At 49.0% G+C, this 21715-nt stretch overlaps 1 protein-coding gene across 3 annotated transcripts in view; it reads left to right on the plus strand.

Annotated features, from left to right (window-relative positions):
• Window positions 1-7777: 7777 nt before the first annotated feature.
• Window positions 7778-21715, plus strand: part of ANO8 (anoctamin 8) — a 51723-nt gene continuing 37785 nt past the window's right edge. Inside the window, exon 1 of one of the 3 annotated variants that reach the window (XM_080988772.1) lies at window positions 7778-8300. In XM_080988772.1, coding sequence (XP_080844898.1) covers window positions 8192-8300 — 109 coding nt within the window. In that variant the 5' untranslated portion in view covers window positions 7778-8191. Of the gene's footprint in view, window positions 8301-17305; window positions 17850-21715 lie in introns of those variants that run through there. The other 2 variants (XM_080988773.1, XM_080988774.1) reach the window with 2 other exon arrangements.

A 21715-nucleotide genomic window follows, 5' to 3' on the forward strand; every position in this document is an offset into this window, starting at 1 on the left:
CGCTTTCGGCTTCAACTGCGGGCAGCGCGCCCTTCTGCGACGCGATTGGTCGAAGAGGGAAAGGGGCGGGGGGAATGGAAAGGAGAGGGGGGAGGGGAGGGGCTTAGCGGGAGGGGCGGGGCCTCGAGCCTTTTTTTTTCTGCTATTGCTGCCGCCGCAGAGACTTTAGGTTTAAAATTGCACGGCTTTGAAGCTTGGTTAAAGTTTTCCTTTGCAAGCGGCGACTAATGCCAAAGCGAGATAATGGTGGAAACTTCAATATCTGCCATTTGGGCATCTTTTTCTTCTTCTTCTTCTATTATTATTATTATTATTATTATTATTTGGCTGATGGTTTTGTAAAGGTTTGCAAACGCTCGCCTATACAAACTCGATAAATAATAATAATAATAATAATAATAATAATAATTTGGCTGATGGTTTTGTAAAGGTTTGCAAACGCTTGCCTATATAAACTCGATTAATAATAATAATAATAATAATAATAATAATTTGGCTGATGGTTTTGTAAAGGTTTGCAAACGCTTGCCTATATAAACTCCATTATTAATAATAATAATAATAGAGAGGGCGATGGGTTTTATTGGGCTCCTCAGAACCAAGTTTAACCCAAGAGCCGCAAAATAATGGACCGCTTCCCGGCCCTATAGCTCGCTTGCTGCTCTGTGAAGGACCGTGGGGAAAATGCACTCTGCGTATGCGCAGGTGCACGCTTGCCTCCCTAGCGAGACGAGCCCTCGCCTGCATTGCATCCCCCGAAAGGGAAGGCGCGTGCACCCAGCTGAACCCTGGGGTGACGTCACGTCCTTGCTGCTCCGTGCTGGGGGAGCCTTTTTGGAAATAATCCCTTGGTGATCCATTACGACCTGGCCTGTCGCCGGAGCGGGTGTCTCCTTGCAAAGGAAGCAACCTGCAGCTGTAATCTTTCCTTCTCCCTCTCGGCGTCTCCTGCCTCCTTTATGCAAAAAAAAAAGAAGAGAAAACCAAACGGGCTTCTCCCCGCCGCAAATCCGCCCTCCCGCATCACAGCGCTTGCCTGTGAAACATAACATTTTATTTGGGATCTCGCCCTGGCGCTGGGTTTTTGCAGGGCTGCATGGTTCTCCCTCTGTGTTGCAAACACTGTTGCACAGGACTCCTGGGTCTCCTCCTTATCCACAGGGCGCTGCGCAGGAGGGTCGAGGAGGGCCTGGAAGGGTTGGTGGCGGCTCCCATCTGTTTTGTCCTTCATCCTGGTCCGTGGGCACGCATGGGGAAGATTGCAAAAAAGTTTTACCCTAGTTTTATAGGAATTCTAAGGTCTTTATATAAATTTATATATATACATAAATATATATACATTTATAAATAAATAAATAAATAAATAAAAATTTATATAAATACATATATATATATATATACACATATGTTGTTGTTTAGTCGTTTAGTTGTGTCCGCCTCTTCGTGACCCCCTGGACCAGAGCACGCCAGGCACTCCTGTCTTCCACTGCCTCCCGCAGTTTGGTCAAACTCATGCTGGTCGCTTCGAGAACACTGTCCCACCATCTCGTCCTCTGTCGTCCCCTTCTCCTTGTGCCCTCCATCTTTCCCCACATCAGGGTCTTTTCCAGGGAGTCTTCTCTTCTCATGAGGTGGCCAAAGTATTGGAGCCTCAGCTTCAGGATCTGTCCTTCCAGTGAGCTCTCAGGGCTGATTTCCTTCAGAATGGAGAGGTTTGATCTTCTTGCAGTCCATGGGACTCTCAAGAGTCTCCTCCAGCACCAGAATTCAAAAGCATCCATTCTTCGGCGATCAGCCTTCTTTATGGTCCAGCTCTCACTTCCATACATCACTACTGGGAAAACCATAGCTTGAACTATACAGACCTTTGTTGGCAAGGTGATGTCTCTGCTTTTTAAGATGTTGTCTAGGTTTGTCATAGCTTTTCTCCCAAGAAGCAGGCGTCTTTTAATTTCGTGGCTGCTGTCACCATCTGCAGTGATCATGGAGCCCAAGAAAGTAAAATCTCTCACTGTCTCCATTTCTTCCCCTTCTATCTGCCAGGAGGTGATGGGACCAGTGGCCGTGATCTTCGTTTTTTTGATGTTGAGCTTCAGACCATATTTTGCGCTCTCCTCTTTCACCCTCATTAAAAGGTTCTTTAATTCTTCCTCACTTTCTGCCATCAAGGTTGTGTCATCTGCATATCTGAGGTTGTTGGTATACATATATACATATAAATTTATATATATACATTTATATAAATGTTCCTAAATGTACAAGGCAAACACATACATAAGTATACAAACCACGTGTCTGAAATAGTACAGAACAATCCTGAAGCCACTTTGACTCTCCTAAATTGACCTCAGATGTTTTTCTGCAAGGAGGAAGGAAATGGGAAAAGGTTTCCAATTGTCTTTGGACCGTAGGGGCTTACGCTTCCCTTTGCAAATACAGCCTGGCACACTCTCAACATGCGTAAGAGATTCAGGAACTAAGTATTTACCATCTCCAAGGAATGGCCAGGCTACCCAGAAAAGGCCATCTGATAAGGCATTGTCAGGTATCCTGGCAGACAGGAGAGAAGCAACGCGCTCAAATTTCTGCTGGGGACCACCTCTTTCTGTGATGTATGTATGATGTTTTGGGGGTTGGTCTTGAGCCACAGGGGACGCAGTTTCAAAAGTCTATATAAGAGCTTGAACACCAATGTTCTGGGTTCCTCTCCTCCCTCCCTGCGTGGGGTGAGCGGGGGACCCTGTTGCAATAATAAAGATCAGACTTACTAGCTGCTTTGCTTCTCAATATTCTCTGGTTGGCCTCTGTTATTTTCTCCTACTGATAGAGAACCTACATAAGGACTCTATACAGGATCTTGGATACACCATAAAGGATAAAGGGGCAGTTTTTTCTTATAACACCTAAGTAAAGTTAAAGGGACCCCTGATCATTAGGTCCAGTCGTGGCCAACTCTGGGGTTGCGGCGCTCATCTCGCTTTATTGGCCGAGGGAGCCGGTGTACAACTTCTGGGTCATGTGGCCAGCAGGACTAAGCCGCTTCTGGCCAACCAGAGCAGCGCACGGAAACGCCGTTTACCTTCCCGCCGGAGTGGTACCTATTTATCTACTTGCACTTGACGTGCTTTCGAACTGCTAGGTTGGCAGGAGCAGGGACCGAGCAACGGGAGCTCACCCCATCGTGGGGGTTCGAACCGCCGACCTTCCGACTGGCAAGTCCTAGGCTCTGTGGTTTAACCCACAGTGCCACCCACGTCCCCCTAACACCTAGAAACACACAGAACTTAGGTTGCAATCCTAACCTCCACTTCCCTGGGAAGCGAGCCTCATTGAATCCATTGGGGTTTGTTTCTGAGTAGAAACAATTGTGCAGCGATGCTTGTATTACTTAGAGCATTTAGTAATGACACTCCTTTGCCACTGACGGGCCGACGGTTCTGGGTTGTTGTTTTTTAATCTGTTATTTTTCCATTTGCTCTGCTGCTGTGGAAAGGTATATCACTCATCTCAGCGACACCCTTGCGAGGTGGGCCAGTTTTTGTTTATCTCTATACTGATGATAGAGTTTGGATTTGATATCCCGCCTTTCACTCCCTTTAAGGAGTCTCAAAGCGGCTAACATTCTCCTTTCCCTTCCTCCCCCACAACAAACACTCTGTGAGGTGAGTGGGGCTGAGAGACTTCAGAGAAGTGTGACTGGCCCAAGGTCACCCAGCAGCTGCATGTGGAGGAGTGGAGACGCGAACCCGGTTCCCCAGATTACGAGACTACCGCTCTTAACCACTACACCACACTGGCTCTGATAGGGAGACTGGGAATCAGACCAGAAGTGGAACCTACTTTAAAGCGGATTGGGCATATTTGTTGAGAAGGGGGATTGCTATGTTTTCCATAGAGACATCCAGCCACGGTTGGAGACAAGGGCACCTCTGAATTCTTGCTGCGGAACATGAATGGTGGAGAACAGCTGTGGCTTTTCTGTTGGATCATCTGCCTGGCCACCGTGAGAACAGGACGCTGTGTTGGCTGGGCCTCTTTTTGGTCTGCTGCAGCTGATGTCCTTAACCACGTGGAGCATCAGCAACCAAAAATCAATACAGTGGTACTTCAGGTTACAGACGCTTCAGGTTACAGACACTTCAGGTTACAGACTCCGCTAACCCAGAAATAGTACCTTGGGTTAAGAACTTTGCTTCAGGATGAGAACAGAAATCGCACAGCGGCAGAAAGAGGCCCCATTAGCTAAAGTGGTGCTTCAGGTTAAGAACAGTTTCAGGTTAAGAACAGACCTCCAGAACAAATTAAATTCTTAACCTGAGGTACCACTGCATTTGCTGCTTAATCATTGTCTGGAATAAAGGCAAACAATGTTGTCAGTGGACTGCCTTAAAAACAATTATACATCTTTCTAATTTGCAGATTTCATGAGTCCTGTTAAAATAATGGGGGGGCGGGGCGGGGCAGATTTTCAGAATGCTCAGCCCCACACTCGTTTTTTTAAAGGAAGCCCATATACCGTATTTTTCGCTCTATAAGATGCACCAGACCACAAGACTTTTTTGGAGGAGGAAAACAAGAAAAAAATTATTCGCTGTGAAGCGAAAGCAGCAATCCCTCTTGCTGTTCTGGCTTCTGGGATAGCTGCGCAGCCTGCATTCGCTCCATAAGTCGCACACACTTCCCCCCTTACTTTTTAGGAGGGAAAAAGTGAGTCTTATAGAGCAAAAAATACGATAAATGCTACACAGTGCTGGCAAATTCAAGTTTCCGGAATGATCTGGAGCTTTAAACAATATCCCCCAAAAGTGCTCCCCTAACCACAAGGAAGCCGGTCCCTTGCAAAGTGGTGATGTTGCCCCAAAATGACGCCTCACACATGGATACACTGAACCCAAACACATTGCAGGCCTTAAATTCAACCTCAGCAAAGGGACCTTGTACACCCCAGGTCAAGTTACCTTGCTGGTATTTTTACACCCATCTCGGGTCCCTGTCTCTAGAAATAACAGCCTGACCTTTGGGGGACCCAAGGAGACGTCTGAGGTCAAGACAGGAAAACAACCCCGGAGAAAAGAGAAATCTGGGAAGGTTTTTAAGGCGACTTCAGCAAAAAGAAGCGGTGAGCCAAAGTGGGGAAGGGGAAAGGCCCACTTTAAAGAGTAGAACAGCCTCCTAAGCGATCAGCAAGCTATTTTGGAGTTCTAACTACCGGAAGGCCAAATATCACAACAATATCTAACAAGAGGGATTATTTGGCTGTGATTCCTGCATTGCATAGATGGTTCTTTCAAGCCCACGATTCTGTGCTTCTAAGGGAAACCTTTTCTCCTCGTCCCAGAAATACCAAGGCTGGGAATAATAATAATAATAATAATAATAATAATAATAATAATAATAATATAATGATAATGATAATAATGATGATAATGATAATGATAACAATTTATTATTTATACCCCGCCCATCTGGCTGACTTTCCCCAGCCACTCTGGGTAGCTTTCAATCAAGTGTTAAAAACAATACTAAAAACTTCCCTGAACAGGGCTGCCTTCAGACGTCTTTTAAAGAGAAGATAGCTGCTTATTTCCTTCACATCTGAAGGGAGGGCGTTCCACAGGGCGGGCGCCACCACCGAGAAGTCCCTCTGCTTGGTTCCCTGTAACTTAGCTTCTCGCAATGAGGGAACCGCCAGAAGGCCCTTGGCGCTGGATCTCAGTGTCTGGGCTGAACGATGGGGGTGGAGACGCTCCTTCAGGTATACAGGACCGAGGCCGTTTAGGGCTTTAAAGGTCAGCACCGACACTTTGAATTGTGCTCGGAGTCCTACTGGGAGCCAATGCAGATCTCTCAGGACTGGTGTTATGTGGTCCCAGCGGCCACTCCCAGTCACCAGTCTAGCTGCCGCATTCCATGGCCAAACCAGTTGGGCAGTAAATTCAAGAGAGAGGGTGTTCTGGAATTGTGGTGGCCTTTTTTAAATAAAAATTTAAAAAGGGAAGATTACTGTATTTTTTGCTCTATAAGACTCACTTTTTTCCTCCTAAAAAGTAAGGGGAAATGTGTGTGCGTCTTATGGAGCGAATGCAGGCTGCGCAGCTATCCCAGAAGCCAGAACAGCAAGAGGGATTGCTGCTTTCGCTGCGCAGCGATCCCTCTTGCTGTTCTGGCTTCTGAGATTCAGAATATTTTTTCCCTTGTTTTCCTCCTCCAAAAACTAGGTGCGTCTTATGGTCTGGTGCGTCTTATAGAGCGAAAAATACGGTATTATTGTGGCGATGACAATTTGTCAAAGAAACTCCGCAGAGGGCAGAGGCCTAGGCAAGCCAAGCCTCCATATACAGGCGCAATCTTATCTCTCAGGAGCCACATGGCCAAAATGAGATGTCCTTTCCTGCCCCGCTGGCGAACGCATACTGTTTCATTGATTTGCTGGGTTCAACTGAGGTTTTTTTTTAAAAAAAAAAAAATCTGTGCACATGCATTAAAAAAACAAAACACCACTTGTTTTATTGTAAGCACTTTTGGGTTGCCTTTGCAGGAAAGCAAATACGGTGTTTCTGTTTTGCTTTGTTTCGGCTAAAAATCCTGCCACTAGGAATATGGGGGGTGGGATATTAAATCAAACAATGTATTTGGGGTATATAGGATAAGTTATTGGAGAATTCTACCTGCCTCCTTCCATACGCTTCATTCCATAGGAGCCAACCCCTAGGGGCCGAAGTCCCTTCAGTCCCCACCCACAATGAAATATTTGAGCCCCCTAAAGTTAACAAGGGACGCGGGTGGCGCTGTGGGTTAAACCACAGAGCCTAGGACTTGCCGATCAGAAGCTCGGCGGTTCGAATCCCCGCAATGACGGGGTGAGCTCCCGTTGCTCGGTCCCTGCTCCTGCCAACCTAGCAGTTTGAAAGCACCTCAAAGTGCAAGTAGATAAATAGGTACCACTCCAGCGGGAAGGTAAACGGCGTTTCCGTGCGCTGCTCTGGTTCGCTAGAAGCGGCTTAGTCCTGCTGGCCACATGACGCAGAAGCTGTACGCTGGCTCCCTCGGCCAATAAAGCGAGATGAGCGCCACAACCCCAGAGTCGTCCACAACTGGACCTAATGGTCAGGGGTCCCTTTACCTTTATCTAAAGTTAATGGGCATTGTCATTTAAATGGTGTGCTTGTCTCGCATCTTGTGATCGATTATGTGGGGTGTCAGGGATTACCTGCTCCTCCCATAATATTTTATTCAAGTCCACCCCCAGCCCCCCCCTTGCTTCATTCTAACTGGGTATAATTTTTTTAACTGAGATGGCTCCACGTTAGTGGAGCATAGGAGACTCTGCCTGACCTTTGGCTTGGAATCAACTTGATCCCCTCCCCCTCTTTCCTTTTCCCTTCCTCCTTTTGCGATGGAACTCCTATTTGGGGACTTCCCTGGCTTTTTTCTGGCCCACTGGATAGTTGGCCTTGGTGAAGACTTGACGTTTTCATTCCCCAAAAAGTTTTTGATTTGAGTTTCTGCTGAAATGAGGCTGCATTTTAATCTTGTTTTTAAGTTGTATTTCAATCAATTGTTTTTATACCTGGTGTCAGCCACCCTGAGCCCGGTCTTGGCTGGGGAGGGTATAATAAAATTTATTATTATTATCTCTCAAGAGTCGTGGGTTCGAGTTCCCTTCCAACGCCACAGTCCGATGATTCTGACTTATCTGCTAGCTCTCAAGTCTCAGAATCTTGAAGGAGGGAGGAAATTGATCCCTCGCAGGCTGCTGGCAGATGGCGCTGAGGAGACGCTGGCCAACCATACTATTAAAAGCTCCTTGCCTTTTAACTTAACAGCTCCCCCACCCTCTCCTTTGTCCCTCCTTCTGGCTGGCTGGCTGCTCGCTCGCTCGGAGGCACCTTTCGGCGCTGGTTGTGTTGGAGGCTCTCCGGCAGGGGCTCACCTGGCCGGGGAAGAGAGACAGAGAGACCCCTCCTTTGCGCACCTGCCTCGGGTCCTTGCACCCTTCTACTGCCAGCCCGGATGGCGCTTCGGATGCGGCAGGTCGTCGGCCGTCCTGCGCTCCCGCTGCAGCCGCCGCCGCGCTGGCTATTGTGAGAGCAGCAGCCCGGGGTTTCTTGGCTAGCGGTGAAGCCTGCATCCCGGCCTCTGCAATGCTGTCTTCTTTGCGGTCCAGCCCTCAACCTTGAGCTCAGACGCGATGCCAGAGAGCGGGGCAGGAGCGGCGCCGGGCTCCCAGGACAGCGAGCGCCACAAGAGGGGCGCCACAGATGGCGAGGCGTCCGGGCCAGCTGCCACCGGGGTCCTGGGTGAGTATTTGGCGAGGTTTGGACCACTTCCGCGCGCTATCCCTTGGGAGGGTGGGGGGAAACAACAGTGGTGCAAGGGTGGGGAGGGGGTGGACGAGAGATGAGGCCGGATTTTCCTGCTTTTCGGGGGTGCCCAGCAGACTTTGCCAAAGTTCGGGGGAACCGAACCTTTGGACCCGACTAAACCCGGGATAGGGGAAGGAGGGTCGTCCGGCGCGAAAGGAGCGATGCGGAGCATTCGTGGTACCCGGGAAAGCGCATCTCTGGGGCGTCGAGCTATTGTCTGGAAAACGTTAAGCCCCTTCCGCTGTCGAGGAAGGAAGACCCTCGCCCCAGCCTTTTGTTGTGCAATGGCCAGCCACGGGTTTTCGGGAAGAGGGTCTCCGGAAGCTGTTTCGGGAGGGGGTCCTCCTTTCCACGGGTGCGTATTTTTACGCACGCTTGGACCCGACACCGTTTTGGTCCGCGCTCTCTCTCCGCCTGATGTCATCCTTCCACAACGTGCCGGGGGGGGGGGGAAGCGGGGGATGCTCAGCCCATTCAGAAATTCTCCTCTGCCGTACGCTCCTGCGGAGGAGGAGTGCGGAATTGCCGCCGCGGGCACAGCAGAGCGGGAGAAGCAGCCCCGGCGCTGCGGTCCACTGCGGATGCGCTCCTCGGGATGGCACCGCCGGGGAGGCGTCCGAGGGGCTCGGAGGGAGCACGTGTCGCTTGAGCTGCGGGCGAGGAGGAGGCCGAGGGCCGTGGTCTGCCGCGGCGCCGAAGGACAGAGGGAGCGCAAATCCAAACGCCGAAGGCCTTTCGACCGGACCAACTAGGTTCTCCATACTGGACCCTTTTGGGTAGTCCGAGCCTTTGCGCCTTGACGCTTTTCGGCACGGTTCGTAGTTCCGGGAGGATTGTTTCTGCCCCCCAATGGCCTGGGATTTATTTAAATTTTTTAATAAAATAAATAAACTCAAGCTTCTCCAGAAGAGAGTCCCTCGCCTTCACCGCAGACAATTCAGATGCCCTTAACAGCTGGGGATGCCTTGGCCAGTTTGGTCCAGCTTCTACAACTACAATGGGTGCAAATATCTCCATGGGGCAGATAGAAGTCTATCCATAGGTGCCAGCTCCCTGGGTGCCCCTGCACCCACAAATTCCCCCGCGGAGGAACCGGGCACCCACAAATATCTGGGCCAGGGTCGTGCCTGCTGCATGATGGCACCTGCGGTTGTGTGGCGAAGCTGGCAGTCCTGAGTCTGACGGAGCTTTCGCTTCCACCTCCACCTCCAAGCTGCCAAACCATCCCAGTTGTCTGAATGAGCGACAGCTCTTTGATTCTGCAGCAAAGGTGACCTTAATTCAGCCTATCCAAGGTTAGGAGTGGGGAATCTGGGGGGGGATGTCTGCAGAACCGGCAGAAAGAGCTCAGGGGGAACGGGTCAGGCCTGCTCGCTACCCGAGGCTCAAGACCACTAGAACACCCACCTTCTTTACCCATTAAATTTTAATTAAATTTTCCGACATACATTTATAGTATCCAATCTAAATTTATCACATATTTTCTCTTTTAGACTTCCTTCAACCTCTCTGACAATCATCCATTATTCAAATTTTTAAATACACATTTCCTAGTTTTGTATTGCATTTTATAAACCTTCACACACTTAGTTTTCATCAATACAATAGTCCTCTATCATTTACAGAACTTCTTGAAATCCCACTAGCGTTATTTGCTCATCACATACACATTTCAGATAGTCTGAAAATTTCCCCCAGTCTTCAATGAACTTTTGATCTCGTATATATCTGATCTTTCCTGTTAGTTTGTCTAGTTCAGCATACTCCATCAGTTTTATTCTCCATTCTTCGAGCGTTGGCAGTTGTTCCTGTTTCCACCCACCTTCTGCTAATGATCACAACTGCCCCAGGACACGGTTGCAGGGTAAGGGTGGGGGAGAAGTCCCCTGGTTTGAAGCAGGGCATCTTGGTGCCATGGCATGCCGCAGAGGTCCACTTTGGATGTGTCTTGTTCGGCCGCCCCCTCCCCCTTGCTCTTATGTCTTGGGCCTTCTGGGAAGGGAGAATTATTCCCAGTGCAGCTTGTTGGAAGATTCGGGACAGCTTAAAGCAGGGCTCAGCCATCTTTTTCAGCAGGGGGCCGGTCCACTGTCCCTCAGAACTTTGCGGGGGCCGGACTATATTTTGAAAAATATAAATACCCTGCAAGCCGGTCCCGCAGTTGCTTCCGGGCCTGGAGGAGGAACGCACTCTGCACGTGCTCAGGAGCGCGTCTCGGCACCACCCGCTCACCGGCGTTGTTGGCGAGCAGTGGCTGCTCCATTGGCCCGTCCCCACAGAGCTCCCAGGCAGTGTGCACCACGCGCTGCGGCCTGTCGTCCAAGGTCAGGTCGGCGGGCAGGCCGCGCATGTGAAGCGCTGGGCAGGCGGCGGACAGCTTGCCCTCCAGCTGCTCCAGCGCAGCCGCCAAGCCGGGCGCCAGGCACAGGGCCAGCAGGTGTGCCAAGCTCCGGGTGAATCTAATAATAATAATAATAATAATAATAATAATAATAATAATAATAATAATAATTTATTATTTATACCCCGCCCATCTGGCTGGGTTTCCCCAGCCGCTCTAGGCAGCTTCCAACAAAGTATTAAAATACAGTGGTCTGTTAAACATTAAAAGCTTCCCTAAACAGGGCTGCCTTCAGATGTCTTCTAAAAGTCTGGTAGTTGTTCTTCTCTTTGACATCTGGTGGGAGGGCGTTCCACAGGGCGGGTGCCACTACCGAGAAGGCCCTCTGCTTGGTTCCCTGTAACTTGGCTTCTTGCAGTGAGGGAGCTGCCAGAAGGCCCTCGGAGCTGGACCTCAGTGTCCGGGCAGAACGATGGGGGTGGAGACGCTCCTTCAGGTCTACTGGGCCGAGGCCATTTAGGGCTTTAAAGGTCAGCACCAACACTTTTTGAATTGTGCTCGGAAACGTACTGAGAGCCAATGTAGGTCTTTTTATGTGGTCTCGGCGGCCGCTCCCAGTCACCAGTCTGGCTGCCGCATTCTGGATTAGTCACGATGCCCATGGCACGGATCAGACCCGTTGCCTGTTCGCTAACCTCTCTGTCCATGGCCACGCCGGGTTTACTTCAGCACACGGGTGGCAAGGCTTCGGATTGGCTGCAGGAGCTTCCTGCAGCCAATCTGAAGCTGTACCAGCATCACGGAAGTCAGTCCTCGCGCGGCGAGGCGTCCGCAGCTTCTGTTCAAGGAAATGCCGTGCTGCGCCGGTTTAGCTCAGCACAGGGACTGACCGAGCGGGCAGCAGGGTCCGCGGGCCGGATTTACGAGCCTGGTGGGCTGCATGTAGACCCCGGGCCATAGTTTGCCAGCCGCTGGCTTAAAGGAAGGACATCTTCACACCGAGCAAGTTAAACATATACATATCATTTCCAACAATCATAAAACATAACTTCTTATCTTACACAATATTTTAGACTTTCGTCAACACCTCTGATGATTTTTCGTTCTTTATCACTTATTCTGCATTTCTTAATTTCTCTGTTACTCTTAATTATCATTAACTAGCATTTCTTCCCAAAGTCTTTCTTGCAATATTTCAAATAGTCCTCTTTACAGAACTTCTTGCAATCCTACTAGCGTGATCTGCTCATTACCATTCCTTTTCAAATAGTTCATATATTTACTCCAGTCTTCCAAGAATCTCTGGTCCCACAGGTTTCGAATCCTTCCTGTGAATTTATCTAATTCTGCATAGTCCATCAATTTCGCCTGCCGTTCTTCTTTCGTCGGTAATTCTTCTCGTTTCCATTTTTGTGCCAATAATATTCTTGCTTGCTGCATGTAAAAACAACTTACAATCCTGTCTATTAACATCATCTCCTACAATGCCAAGTAAAAATGCTTCTAGTTCTCCTTATATCCTTTCGTTAAGTCAGGTGTGTTAGGAGCTCCCCTCCAAGGAGTGAGTTAAACCACTGAGCCTAGGGCTTGCCGATCAGAAGGTCGGCGGTTCGAATCCCCGCAATGATGAGGTGAGCTCCTGTTGCTCAGTCCCTGCTCCTGCCAACCTAGAAGTTCGAAAGCATGTCAAAGTGCAAGTAGATAAATAGGTACCACTCCAGCGGGAAGGTAAACGGCGTTTCCATGCGCTGCTCTGGTTCGCCAGAAGCGGCTTAGTCCTGCTGGCCACATGACCCAGAAGCTGTACGCCGGCTCCCTCGGCCAATAAAGCGAGATGAGCGCAGCAACCCCAGAGTCGGCCACGAATGGACCTAATGGTCAGGGGTCCCTTTACCTTTACTTAACTCTGGTGAAAACCCAGCAGTGCCAAACATTATTAATTGTGTGAGAGAAATGAGATCAGTTGCCAGATGTACCTGCATTCAGTCTGATCACTTGCCAAAGCAGTTGCAAAAAAAAATAATATGTTTTTATTGCAGCAATTTGGAGGGGAAAGATTTGGTTTGCAGGAAATCTGGGTGCCAAACCATGACTTTGGCGACCTCATGAGAAGAGAAGACTCCCTGGAAAAGACCCTGATGTTGGGAAAGATGGAGGGCACAAGGAGAAGGGGACGACGGAGGACGAGATGGTGGGACAGTGTTCTCGAAGCTACCAGCATGAGTTTGACCAAACTGCGGGAGGCCGTGGAAGACAGGAGGGCCTGGCGTGTTCTGGTCTGTGGGGTCACGAAGAGGCGGACATAACTAAACAACAACGAAGTCATGGAACAGGATACACTTTGCAGATGTTTCCGGATGTACGGGCAACAAGAATAAGAAATAAAAAACGCAGGGCATAGTCTTCCTGATTCAGGGCCAACATCGCTGGAACTGTGCTGATTCCAAGTGATGAAGGGAGTCTGCAATATCAGAGTTCTGCACCGCATCAAACATTCACTGGAAAGCCAAGCTGTTGCTGCCCCAGCCCCAACTACCGTATTTTTTGCTCTATAAGACTCACCTTTTCCCTCCTAAAAAGTAAGGGGAAATGTGTGTGCGTCTTACGGAGCGAATGCAGGCTGCGCAGCTATCCCAGAAGCCAGAACAGCAAGAGGGATTGCTGCTTTCGCTGCGCAGCGATCCCTCTTGCTGTTCTGGCTTCTGAGATTCAGAATATTTTTTTCCTTGTTTTCCTCCTCCAAAAACTAGGTGCGTCTTGTGGTCTGGTGCCTCTTATAGAGCGAAAAATACGGTATGTCCTGTGTTTTTCTGTCGCCTCTGCGCTGCGATCAACGCCCTCCTCTAAGCCTAGGCTGCTGCCTGCCAGAGCGCATCTATCATGTACATATATTCTCCCAGCAATGCCAGCCTCTGCCCCCACTATTCCTGTGCCAAGGCTGTCTCTGGGCAGCCACAATGCCTGGACTGTTTGCTTCCTTGCTCCGAGAGAAGCAGTCTTTATTCCCGCCCAAACAGGACCCAGATGACTCTGATGGGTGAAGAGAGGCCTTCTTTGTCATCCACGGTGGATGAGTGGTGGGTTTTTTTGGAGGCTGAGGGCAGTTTTCAACGTCCTTCTCCAGAACCTCCCCAGCTTAGCAGGCGATGCCAAATCCTGAAACTGATTCAGCCTGGTTTGTAGGACGAGTTACGATCCCGTCCACATTTCCCAGAAGAAAAGTGGGTTTCTTGAAGCCTGCGAAAATGGACCAGATTCACAGATCATTTCGTAACCGTCCCAGAAAGGATGGAGCTGGAAACCGTGCAAGACTTCAACTCTCATCAGTCCCAGTAGCCAACATGGCCAGTGCTCAGAGACGATGGGAACTGGAGTACGGGAACATCTGGAAGGAGGCAGTCTGTTCCAAAACCAAAGCGTTCCAAAACCAAGCCTCATTTTCCTATAGAAAGCAATGCAAAACAGATCAGTTCCCAGTCTTTTAAAAACAACTCCTAAAACGGCAATTTAACATGGGTTTTACTGTCTAACGAGACCATTGATCCGTAAAATGAAAGCAATAATCAATGTGCTGTACTATAAAATGAATAAGACAGTACATGGGACGCTGGTGGCGCTGTGGTCTAAACCACAGAGCCTAGGGCTTGCCGATCGGAAGGTCGCGGTTCGAATCCCCGCGACGGGATGAGCTCCCGTTGCTCGGTCCCTGCTCCTGCCCACCTAGCAGTTCGAAAACACAGCAAAGTGCAAGTAGATAAATAGGTACCACTCCATCGGGAAGGTAAACGGCGTTTCCGTGTGCTGCTCTGGTTCGCCAGAAGGGGCTTCGTCCTGCTGGCCACATGACCCGGAAAAACTGTCTGCGAACAAACGCCGGCTCCCTCAGACAGTAAAGCGAGATGAGCGCCGCAACCCCAGAGTCGTCTGCGACAGTGACGACAACAACAACAAGAATAAGAATACAGTGGTACCTCGGGTTAAGTACTTAATTTGTTCTGGAGGTCCGTTCTTAACCTGAAACTGTTCTTTACCTGAAGCACCACTTTAGCTAATGGGGCCTCCTGCTGCCGCCGCGCCGCCGGAGCACAATTTCTGTTCTCATCCTGAAGCAAAGTTCTTAACCCGAGGTACTATTTCTGTGTTAGCGGAGTCTGTAACCTGAAGCATGTGTAACCTGAAGCGTATGTAACCCGAGGTACCACTGCAATAGTAGTAGTAAAGGTAAAGGGGTAAAGGGACCCCTGACCATTAGGTCCAGTCGTGGCCGACTCTGGGGTTGCGGCGCTCATCTCGCTTTATTGGCCGAGGGAGCCGGTGTACAGCTTCCGGGTCATGTGGCCAGCAGGACTAAGCTGCTTCTGGTGAACCAGAGCAGCGCACGGAAACGCCGTTTACCTTCCCACCAGAGTGGTACCTATTCATCTACTTGCACTTTGACGTGCTTTCAAACTGCTAGGTTGGCAGGAGCAGGGACCGAGGAACGAGAGCTCACCCCGTTGTGGGGATTCGAACCGCTGACCTTCTGATCGGCAAGCCCTAGGCTCTGTGGTTTAACCCACAGCGCCACCCGCATCCTGCTATAGTAGTAGTAGTAATAATAATAATAATAATAATAATAATAATAATAATATACCCCTTTTGGTTGGGTTGCCTCAGCCACTCTTTTTCTACAGATGACTAAGGGCCGGGTGGAATTAAGTGGGGGCTTTTGGGGGCCAAAGAACTGACAGGGAACGGATTTGGGGTGAAGGATCAACAGAAGGATTATTCCGTGGGCACCATGGGGCAGGAGGAGCCGTCAGGTCTTCCTTCTGCACGACGCTTAGGAGCCTGAACCTACGTCTCTGCATATAAATGAGCATATATGTAAGATTTATGCAAATTTGTGTCTGCAAGCCAGGGTGGGGACGGGCATGCCCCAAATCTTCGTAAGCCCTTAACGAAGCGGATGGAAAGCTCGAATTAATTTTGGTCGGCGCAGAGCTTTCGAGAGGGAGGTGGTTCAGGCCCCAGGGAGCTCCCTGACCCCATTATTCCCCTACTTAGGGCGGCGAACCTTTGCTTGTTATCGCTCTACAAGGCCCGATCCGAGAGCAGCCGTGCTCTTTGCACCCCCTTGGCTGCGAACCAAGGCCTCTGGCCGTTCACACCCATTTCCTGCCAGCCTGCCACCCGTTCCAGTCCGGCCGGATATTTTTTGTGTGGCGCAAGGTATCCGTGATGCCTAGAAGGTTTCTAACACCGTGTTGGAGGCAGTAAATGTCTCTAATAACCATTTCTGGAAATCACAAGTGGGGAGAGTAATAGTAGTAGTAGTAGTAGTAGTAGTAGTAGTAGTAAACACTGTTCTAAGGAGAATATCTTGGTGTGTATAGACTAAGTTTGTAAAGCAGACCTAGAAAATAATAATATTCCAAGAATATTAAAGAAGAGATGTGTAAGATGCGATGTAAAAAAGAACTTTAAGGGATAATGAGGATTGGAGGAGGGAAGTCACATGGGTGTATTAATATTTTCTTTTTCTTTCCCCCCCTTTCTTTTTTGTTTTTACTTTATCATGTGGGTTATTATTTGTATTATTTATATTTGTATTATTTGTACTTCTGTTTATGTGAGTGATGAATGTTTGTTTGTTTGCGAAATAAATAGTTTTATTATATTAATAATATATACCCCACCCATCCGGCTGGGTTTCCCAGCGGCTCACAACAAATTAAAAACAGAATAAAACATCAAACATTAAAAACTTCCCTAAAGAGGGCTGCCTTCAGATGTCTTCTAAAAGTCTGGTAGTTGTTGTTCTCTTTGACATCTGGTGGGAGGGCGTTCCACAGGGCGGGCGCCACCACCGAGAAGGCCCTCTGCCTGGTTCCCTGTAGCTTTGCTTCTCACAGTGAGGGAACCGCCAGAAGGCCCTCGGCACTGGACCTCAGTGTCCGGGCTGGACGATGGGGGCTCACCTGTTTCACTCAGGTGCCTGGGGGCTCCCCTTTGGAGTCATCCGGTTAACCACAGTGCAAACAGGATTCTGGACTCCAAAGGGCCTCCTTTGGCCTGATGCAGCTGCTTCAGGGCTCTTCTTAGCTTCTTAAGATTCCTAAATGGAGCCTCTGAGGACAGAGCCAGCCTACCTTAGAATGGCAAAGAGTGGGAGAAAGCAGTGTTAGAAACTCAGATATATAAGCTAGTCACCAAATGGCGGCTAGACATACCATTGTGGCAACCGCAACCTAGGTTGGTTGGTTTTTCCCAATGAAGAAATAATAATAATAATAATAATAATAATAATAATAATAATAATTTCTATATAGCTTTATATTTAAAGAAAACTGTTTAAAAGGTAACGGTAAAGGTACCCCTGACCGTTAGGTCCAGTCGTGGCCGACTCTGGGGTTGCAGCGCTCATCTCGCTTTATTGGCCGAGGGGGCCGGTGTTTGTTCACAGACAGCTTCCGGGTCATGTGGCCAGCAGGACTAAGCCGCTTCTGGCGAACCAGAGCAGCGCACGGAAACGCCATTTACCTTCCCGCCAGAGCGGTACCTATTTATCTACTTTCACTTTGACATGCTTTCGAACTGCTAGGTTGGCAGGAGCAGGGACCGAGCAACGGGAGCTCACCCCATTGCGGGGATTCGAACTGCCGACCTTCTGATTGGCAAGTCCTAGGCTCTGTGGTTTAACCCACAGCGCCACCCACATCCCTCTAGATAGGCCTCCTTTGGGCCAGATCCAACAGCCGGGCTCTTATGAATCATACGAACATGTGGCAAAACTGAATGCCCTTTGCACCTGTGTGTATTTCTACACAGACAGACGTACAAAATAGCCAAGGCGACCTGTCTTTGCACGGCCTGCCTGCTTTGCTTTCGAGCCCCGGACCAAACCTTGTTCTTGCCCCTTAATTTTGGACTTTCCATTGCTCGGGAGAAGCGGAACGGGTGAGAAACAGAACAAAGGAGACCGCCTGGCCCCGTGCATCCGTTCTGGTGGGAACTCCATCACCGGAGGCGGTTGCCATAGAGACGGGTAGCGTTTAGCATCCCTGCTCCTTCCCTTCCTTTCTCTCCCCCTTCCCACTGTTTTCCCAGAGGAAGGCACTGGCGTGGGGAACGAACTGCTGCTGGCATCTTTCAGCAACCAGGTAAGGGACCTCTTTGATCGAGTTGCCGAGGGGGCAAGTTGTTCGCACAGCAACATCCTTCAGAGATGAGACAAACTGGGGAGCTTGCAGGCGCCGAGTTTTAGGCCTGTCGTAAAACATTAGCTGCAGTCGGCTCGCGCTGCAAACCTTTCTTTCCGGCTGCAGAGCATGTTTCTGTTCCTATCATTGTGTCTCTGGTTTTCATTCCGATGGCTTTTCGGGGTTACCTGTTTCTGAACGTTGCCGCCTTTGTCCCTGTGCTGTGCACTTGGGTGGAGGGTCAGGATTGCAAATGAGGTGGACGCGAGGTGGACTGCGGGACGGAAAGCCATACCTGTTGATTTTTTGCTGCCAGGGTGGCCATTGAAAGCGCAGGAACACTGCCTTTGAGGGGAGGTTTGGCAACTCTGCAGAGAAGAGAACTATTGGTGGGGGGACTCCAGAGGTGCTTTATGGCACGTTCGTGATTATTTGTGCTCAGAACAGCAGCAGGGCGGTTAAGCATCATGTTTTCAAGACTTCAAAAGTTTCTGGGCAGGCGTTCCCTACCTGTGCATGTCCCCAAACTTCCTGCTGAAAAGGCTGGAACTTTTCATATCGTCAAAGTTCCAGTTATTTGTTTATTTTCTCCTGCTTTCGTTCTGCGGAAGCACCCCCTCTGGGCGGTGAATAACACTTGGGAAGCAGTGCAGAAAGGCAGATGGAGTGGAACGACGCATCGAAAGCGAAGGGTAAACCCCACCAGCGAATGCACAATTGTCACATCAGTGACATGTTGCAGCAGACCCCTGACATAGGCGCCAACTCCATGGGGCTGAGGACAGCTCAGCCGCCCCCCCCCTCAGTATGCAAGGATGGGGCTTAGAGGGCCTTCTCTGTGGTGGCGCCTGTCCTGTGAAATGCCCTCCCACCTTGCATCTTCCAGCCCAGACACTGAAGTCCAGCTCCGAGGGCCTTCTGGCGGTTCCCTCCCTGCGAGAAGTGAGGTCACAGGGAACCAGGCAGAGGGCCTTCTCTGTAGTGGCACCTGCCCTGTGGAACGCCCTCCCATCAGGTGTCAAGGAATAAACAACTATCTGACTCTTAGAAGTCATCTGAAGGCAGCCCTGCTTAGGGAAGTTTTTAATGTTTGATGTATATTGTGTTTTTAATCTTCTGTTGGGAGCCGCCCAGAGTGGCTGGGGAAACCCAGCCAGATGGGCGGGCTATAAATAATAAACAATTATTATTATTGTTATTATTATTAATCTGGGCCTCCCCGTGGCAGTGGCAGGCCTCTCCAGGCCTCTTCGAGCCTCACGGCCATTTCCCGACGCACGTGATGTCACACGTGTGACATCATGCACACAGAATGAGCTCCCCCCAAAATGTTGGGTGGAATTTGGTGCCTCTGACCCCCAAATCCTCCAGTCTGAAGGGACTCTCTGTGTGTGTATGTTTGGGGAGCTTTAATCGCAAAATCACAGAGATGTAGAGTTGTAAGGGACCTCCAGGGGTCATCCAGTCCAACCCCCTCTGCAATGCAGGAATCCCAGCTAAAGCATCCAGGACAGGTGGCCCTCCAACCTCTGCTTAGAGATACCTCTGAGGAAGGAGAGTCCACCACCTCCCAAGGGAGACCGTTCCATTGCTGAACAGCTCTTGCTTTCAGAAAGTTCAGTTGGAATCCCCTGTCCTGTAACCTGAATTCGGCAGAAAACAAGCTTGCTCTGCCTTCCACGCGAAAGATTATTCGGTGCCCTGGTTTTTTTTGGCCGCCCTGAACCTCTCACGCCAGGCCTTTTTCCTGCGTCAAGGCCACCCTCTTGCACCTGCAAGAGAACTGTGCATAGATCCCTTGCCAGAGGAGCGAGAAACCCAGATCTCCCAGTGGGTATTTTAAGCGGGCAACTGCCCTCTCTCAAAACACGGTCAACGGTCAGGTGTCCAGCTGGGTCAAAACACGAGGGGGCCTGGCTGAACGAGGAACGGGGCCCAACCCTCACTGTCATCCAAAAGCACTATTTTTTAATTAATCTTAAAAAAGGACCTCATCAATGTAAACAGAAGCTTATTTCTCAGGGTTATTTCTGATGGACTATTAATAGGTTTAGCATCATTCATTCAGAACTTGAAGGCGTGCAGACACAGATCTGTTTATTTCATAACTGGACACCAGAAAAGTCCAGGTGTGCATTTTGGACTCACAGCTGTCCATGGAGGCGCAGGTCAATTCTGTGTCCAGGGCAGCTCCATATGGTACACAGGATGAGACCCTCTATGCCCATGGACGGTCTCGCCAGAGTGGTGCATGCTCTGGTTATCTCCCGCTTGGACTACTGCAATGCACTCTCCGTGGGGCTACCTTTGAAGGTGACCCGGAAACTGCAATTAATCCAGAATGCGGCAGCTAGACTGGTGACTGGGAGCGGCCACCAAGGCCACATAACACCGGTCTTGAAAGACCTACATTAGCTCCCAGGACATTTCTGAGCACAATTCAAAGTGTTGGTGCTGACCTTGAAAGCCCTAAATGGCCCAGTAGACCTGAAGGAGCGTCTCCACCCCCATCGTTCTACCCAGACGCTGAGGTCCAGCTCTGAGGGCCTTCTGGTGGTTCCCTCCCTGCGAAAAGTGAAGTTACAGGGAAGCAGGCAGAGGGCCTTCTTAGTAGTGGCGCCCGCCCTGTGGAATGCCCTCCCGCCAGATGTCAAAGAGAAAAATAACTACCAAACTTTTAGAAGACATCTGAAGGCAGCCCTGTTTAGGGAAGTTTTTAATGTTTGATTTTTTATTCTGTTTTTAATCTGTTGGGAACCACCCAAAGGACTGATAAATTGGAAGAATAGAGATATGATTCCCCTTAATCTATGGCTCAACAACGTGGAGATATTGGCAACATGAACGGACTGCTTATAGATGCAGACTTTCTTTGGAAAAATGCAACGATAACTGGAAGGAGTTTAAGCAGACATTAGTTTATTGGCAATTCATTATGTGTATTAGGATAATAAGAATATACACACCTGTATATTTTTCTTTCTTTTCCTGTCTCACTCTTACGTTTTTATAAATGAAATTCATATATATATTTGTATGGGTTTGGGACAACTTTGTCAGCGACATCGCTGTGAGCCAGACTAGCTTTTAAAGGCGCAGGAGGAGCATGCCTAGCTTTGCTTTCTGATAAGTTGGCAACCCAACGGAGATGAAGATGCAATGTATAGATGGTATATAACACCGGTTAACTTAGCAAAAATGTATAAAGTTAGTAACAAATGTTGGAAATGTAAGGAAAAAGAGGGAACATTTTATCAAATGTGGTGGGAATGTAAAAAGGTGAAATGCTTCTGGGAGATGATATATAATGAGTTGGAAAAAATGTTGAAATATACATTTATAAAGAAACCAGAAGCATTTCTTTTGGGTATTGTTGGAAATTATATAAATAGAAAGGAATGTAAGCTTTTCTCATATGCAGTAACAGCAGCAAGAATACTATTGGCCCAAAAATGGAAGCAAGAAGAATTACCAACGATGAAAGAATGGAGGATGAAATTAATGGACTATGCAGAACTTGACAAACTAACAGGAAGGATCCGAAACCGGCGGGACCAGAAATTCACAGAAGACTGGAGTAAATTTACGGACTATTTGAAAAGTATTTGTGATGATCAGACGACGTTTGTAGGATTGCAAGAAGTTCTGTGAGGAGTATTATGGGAAATATTGTAGAAACGGAAAAGGAGAGATGATATGTTAAAAGATGTAAAGGCAATATTAAGTTAAGAAATGCATAAGAAGTGATTAAGACGGAGGATTATCAGAGGTGGTGATGGAAGTCCAGTAAGATTGTATCTGTGATAAATTGTGTGGTACGTTTTATA

Source organism: Podarcis pityusensis (genome assembly GCF_964106645.2).
Source record: "Podarcis pityusensis genome assembly, chromosome: 18".
In the NCBI taxonomy this organism is placed as follows: Eukaryota; Metazoa; Chordata; class Lepidosauria; order Squamata; family Lacertidae; genus Podarcis; species Podarcis pityusensis.